Source organism: Corapipo altera, unplaced genomic scaffold, assembly GCF_003945725.1.
Source record: "Corapipo altera isolate COAL_440 unplaced genomic scaffold, ASM394572v1 2b, whole genome shotgun sequence".
Classification (NCBI taxonomy): Eukaryota; Metazoa; Chordata; class Aves; order Passeriformes; family Pipridae; genus Corapipo; species Corapipo altera.
This window is the reverse complement of record NW_020884874.1, coordinates 9,023,669-9,029,668: the sequence shown is the minus strand read 5'-3', so window position 1 is coordinate 9,029,668 and position 6,000 is coordinate 9,023,669. Positions and strand designations below refer to the sequence as shown.

Genomic DNA, 6,000 nt, shown 5'->3' with positions numbered 1-6,000 from the left:
CATTGGTTCCCTGAAGTATTCTTAACAGCTGCTACGAGTACAATGACAGCAGATCATACTGAATATTCAGTCATCACCTGAATATTAATACCCAAGCATCTTACCACAGAAAGTAAAGGTTTAAATGCCTATAAGCAGCTATGAGAAACAAGTGGTAGTTGTACATACTAAAAAATTCCAGGGAATGCCACAACAGGACTGTCACAGCACACATTTAGTGAGACACTGAAAAGCTTGGCATTACATTACAGATAATGGACTGAGATGTCATTCATCTCTCAGAACTGTAAATCAAGCTCCTTTAATCCTCTTCTCCTGAGGAGTGCTTGAATTGCTGAGGGCTGAACATATTTTCCCTTAGAGCTGCAAAATTATTCCAATTCCTATATTTTGCAACAACATCATTGATTGTTGAAAAACTGAGTATCATCTTTTGCGTTATCTGTGGTTAAGTGGTGTGCTTTGAAGGATAACTTCTATGAACTACCAGTAGCTATGAACAACGACAGTAAGGACTGTGAGAGTCTAGAAAACATTCTTTGCAGTAGTTTAAGAGCAGTAAGAAAAGCGTGCATTTGTCTCATTGATACACAGACTCCAGCTCTACATTTTTTCAAAGCAAGCATTTATTCCTTCAAATTATTTTCATACTGGACAAAAGAATTCAGTATAGGGTTTTTTTCAGAGAAAAAAAAAACATTGACAGGTGCAATCAAGTATTATCTAAAGTGACAATTCATTCTTATATCTCAAAAATACAACAATTTGTCTCAAAATAATATTAATCGATTAACAAAAGAGAATGTTCACCAAAACGCTTTGGTAGCTCAAAGTACCATGTTCTCTCACTGACTGCACACAAGTCATTCCCTGAAACACACAAACTTCTATCACAAGGAACCTTTTTTCCCTTTATCGACTGCATCTTTTCTTACACTGAATTACTGACAGAGTTGCAACTTACTGCATAAAATATTCAAACATATTCAGACCATATTTACAGCATGCAGCCAAGAATCTACAACAACTGCCTGAAAAGCAATTTACTATGAACATAAACATGTCTGCTACATCTGCTACATGCAGTTGGCTACATCCCTAAAACAGTTATTCTGCTACTCCAGAAAATTCTGAAATATAGTCTGTACAAGCTTGTGGAATAACATGGTTTGTCAAGGATGCTGCTGATACTTGTCAGTATTCTTCAAGGCAAGGGGCTAGAAAGTGTTGGGAATTTTAGCTTGCAATTGCAAATAGTAGGCTCCCCCCCTCTCTTTTTTTGTAGTTTGAGAAATGTTTTACTTACAAGCCCAAATGAGTCTATTTCCTGGGAGGCTGTAGGCTTGAACCTGAAGGCATCTCACAGGAGTACAAATACAGGGATGGAAAGAGTATGCTGCAAAAATGATCATTTTTGTCACACAGAAAAATGCCAGGATGGTTTTGCATCCTCTGAGAGTCCAAACCCAGTAAAGTGGAGAGCATTCCTTCATTTGGAGATGCAGTCAGTATACGGTTCACCTCAGACTCCTACTAGAAGCCTATAATAATTAGTCACAAACCATCTTCACCTTGCATGTGGCACAGATTCTGTAGCTACTAGAACCAGAGAGAGTTTACTTTTGACCCATATTAGGGTTACAAAGTTGATTAGTCTTGATGCAAATTTTACTTTTGACATCAGCCAAATATTTTTCACTTTTGCTTAAGACAGCAGCAAATTACAAGCAGTCATTCCACCACTCATAACTAAAAATCTCAAGAAATATCAGAAAATATTCTGCTGTAAAAAAGATTGTTCGTTGTGATGGAACAAAGAGGAAGGAAATTATTGTCTTCTGATTCTTGTGTACAAATCACTTCTGTTGTATTAGAAAACATAACAACATAAGAAATTAATATAAAAAACTAAAGATGTAATATTCTCTTTGCCATAAATCGCTACATACTCTTCAGTGACTGTAAGTGCTCTGATTATTCACTTAATCTCTTAAGATGCACTTTCTGTTTCAACTAATGGCAGATATTAAATCACTTTTTTCCCTAAAGCACAATACAATAAGTGGATAACAGTAAAGAATAATAAATAGAAAAGTTAGATAATAAATTCATTACTGCAAAAGAACAACACTCGATTTCCTTTCTAAAATTATTTTTATGACCTATCAGTACAGTAGACTTGGCTGGAGAATCCAGCTTAGATTTACATGTATCTGTTTCGAATGTACTCTCTGTACATGAGGAAGTCATCTTTTCCCAGGGGCTGCATGTTTCCTCTTCCAGCCTGAATGTGCGCATGAAAAATCTCTATTGATTTCCTATCAGCTCTTGGAGGCTGTACTTCATAAATATTGTCTTGAGAAAAGGAGGAGATTGGTATTCTGGAAAAAGACAAACATGCAGAATATTTAGACCTTTAGGTAAAAATTTTCCACGGAGAGAGAAGAGTATTTCTTTGCCTTAAAATATACATGAAAGAGTCAATGAAAGGGCAACTTCCCACTAGATAATTCATTTACCTAGATTTTTATCACTATTGCAGACCTGATAACACCCAGCTTCCCAAGTAGGGTAATTAGGTAAGTTGTCATTAATCGCATTACAGAATACTTTCCCACTTCCCTCCACCCTGCCCTCATTTCTTCATCCTTCCTCAGATCTCCCATGGTCAGTAAGTACCCCAGCTGAAACAGATCTGTGCCATGCATTATGGCAGATAATAGAAAGATTTTATTGAGCTATCCACTTAGTAGCAATTACAACAAGCAAGTGATTATGCTCTGAACCAAAACGGAGAAAGGATTTATCAGGTAAGAAATTTCCATATAATTATTAGGGTAATAATATTGCTGACAATTTATTATAAGCAACAGCACTCAGATACTTTATGAAAATATTTTTTAAATCATCTTCACACAATAAATGCCATATTTGAATGCTAATATTTAAACCTCTCAAGAGAAACACACAAAGTTTGAAAGTTTACAAGAACTTGAGTTTGTCAGATCTTTTCTAAGCACTATTGTCAGACTCACTCATGAGGTAGAAGCTGGTTTTTCAACTGTTAGCTCTTGAAAACTGCATAGCCAGCAGGTCAAGGAGAGTGGTTGTTTCTCTCTATTCAGGGCTCAAGAGACCATATCAGGAGTACTGGGCCCACTTCGAGGCTCTCCAACACAGACAATGAAATATTTGGATGAGTCCAGCAGAGGTCACCAAGATGACTGGAGAGCTGGAGCACATGGCATATGAAGAGATACTGGCAGCACTGGGGTTGTTCAGCCAGGAGAAAAGAAGCTAAAGGGGACTTATTGCCATCTGTAGCTACCCAGTGGGAAGGTGTCTGTGTGGTGCCAGACTCTTTTTGGAGTGTGTGATGAAAAGGCATATTCCAAAAAGGAAATGCAAACTGCATCATGAGTTGCTCCAATCAGATAAAAGGGAACTTTTTTCTACCATGAAGGTTGTCAATCACTGTTGTTGCTCAGAAAGGCTGTGGAACTTCTCTCCCTAAGGATATTCAACAGTCAAATGTATGTAGGCCCGAGCAACCTCATCTAGTTTAGTCCCCCTCTGAGCAGAGGGGAAAGATGACCTCCTGTTTCTAATATTCTATGGCTCTAAGCCAAACTCTTCAGCAGCAATGTGTTCTCCACAAGGAACTCCACAACCAACTGAAAGGTAGCAACAGAACTATTTATACTCCATACATAATAAATGAATAAACACTAGAAGTATCTGTACAGTAAATAACTTTATTTTAAAGCAGTTCAGGTATTGTGAAAGCTGCATTCATAAGTACAGTCTGTACATTTCCAGCAATATTTTAGTAATTTATTTATAAAATACTCCCAAAGTTGAACAGTACAGATGTTTTACCTGTGTGATAGCATATCAGTTTGGATTACACAACAAAACATTCAATGATATTCAACTGATATGTTTCAACATATCATTCAACTGAATGATTCAACATTCCACTGATATGTTGCTATCTGAAGGTAACCTGTACATTAACTTTTCCTTCTGTCAATACTATTTGCTTTAAAGGAAATCAAAGTTTGAAACTAACTCCAAGAAAAAAAAACCTGACAGAACTATGATTATCTACAACAGCAGATGCAATGCATGTAGAAAACACTAAACAGGAGAAATTATTGACTTCTCAATTTACAAAGAAAAATTACATACAGGTTTTAAAGAGTTCTCTAAATCATCAGTTTCATACATTTTTAGTTCACATTTCAGCTGGAGAAGCTAGTTTCTGCATAGCTATATCTACTTTCTAGATAGCTATTAAAATACTTCTACTTTATAAATTATATAAACAAAGCTGTCCTAGTATTCAGTACAACATAAAGATTTCAATTCTGGAAATTGTGAACTCACTTTCCGACAACCACAGACACTGAACACTTTCCTACATTCGATCATTCCTCATAGGTGGACCCAAAATTTCATTGGGCCAAGTAGTTGTCTCATGGAGTAACTAGCAGAAAGGTTTGAGGACAGTCTGTTAAGACAGAACAGGTACTAACCAATCCCTTCTCTAGTATATCTTCCTGGATTTCAGCAATCAACAGAATCCCGTGGGAATAAGTTCCAATACTTAATTGTGTCTGATGTGAGACTCATTTCATTGTCATCACAGACTTGGGTTGCTTGTAATTCCTACCCTGGGAGAAACAGTGATCAGTCATTCTCTGCTTGCCTCCTCTACATCACTATCAGACAACCAAGTGTATTTATCTCTACTCATACACCAGTTATTTTCTGACCAACCTTGTCACCTTGCCATTAATTTAGAGCTCCAAGCTCTACCAAAACTGTGTTTAATATCTGAGATTTTTTAACTAGCTTTTTATTTGTCATCTATTATTTTGGCTACTGAAGAGAAATTTTCTAAGTACTCTACATAAGAGCATATTGGAGTAGTAGACAGTGCCAGAGGCTGAAAAAAAGTCAGAATGCTATTGTTAAATATTGTATTAGTGTATGCACATATTTTTGGGCTCAAAACTTCTCAGGTAAAAAGTGCAGTGGCAACTTATTGTCAAATCTCACTATTGCCAAAAGCAAATGTTGACCAGCCCAATTGCAACAGAGATTCAGATATTAGCATCATTGTCATATTCCACAGTCATGACTCTCTATCTGGGTGCTCTTCAGGAGACATGAAGTTATTTTTGTGTGTAGAATCTTTTAAAGGGAAAAAACAAGGAAGACCTGTAACACTTCAGCAATGGCAAAGCCCTTCTATAAATGAAATGCCATAATAATGCCAACTTCTAGTTGCATTATGAGCACAAACTAATATTTTACACTGTTTCTAAATCAGGATCTCCATTAAAACTGTCAAAAAACCTTGTTCCCTTTTTTTCCTCCAGCCTTTTATTTTATTAAAATATGTTGTATTTTGGATGTTTCATCAGGACAGTTCATTAGTCTAAAAAAATGACTGCAGTGTGCCATGTACTACAGTATGCCTAATATTCCACTACAACTGGAATATGGTATGTCAAAATGGTTTCCAGATTAAAATAATAGTTTTCCATTTCATATTTCAGCTTTGCATAGCTATAAATTCATTTGATTATATTTTGACTGCAATGAATACAAGAATACTATTGAACTTGAGACAATAAAATCACTACTCACCCATAGGGTTTGGCTGCATACTTAAAACTTAAATCTTTTTCTCAACAATGTGCTAGTTTCTTCTCATTATCACTTCTTCTAGTTTACTTAAAGTAGGTGTTTTCAGAACGGGTAAAAAACAGTAGTCTATCTGCTTTAAAAGTAGATTGTTTTTCAAAGCATCCATAGTTTCCGCAGGTACTTATTTAACTAGTGTAAAGCATCCAAGCTGAGACTGTAGCAATGGTATCTGACACTAGCACACTGTACTAACTTACCAGTGTCACTACCTAACACCAAAAGATGTCACTTACTCAAATGTAGCTGGTCTGTCTCGTCCACTAGAAGGTGGACAATTAAATA

At 36.2% G+C, this 6,000-nt stretch overlaps 1 protein-coding gene across 1 annotated transcript in view; it reads right to left on the bottom strand.

Moving 5' to 3' along the window:
* Nucleotides 1-604: 604 nt before the first annotated feature.
* FIG4 (FIG4 phosphoinositide 5-phosphatase) overlaps nt 605-6,000 on the bottom strand; it is a 60,372-nt gene continuing 54,976 nt past the window's right edge. Inside the window, exon 23 of the mRNA XM_027633863.1 lies at nt 605-2,381. Coding sequence (XP_027489664.1) covers nt 2,204-2,381 — 178 coding nt within the window. The 3' untranslated portion in view covers nt 605-2,203. The remainder of the gene's footprint in view (nt 2,382-6,000) is intronic.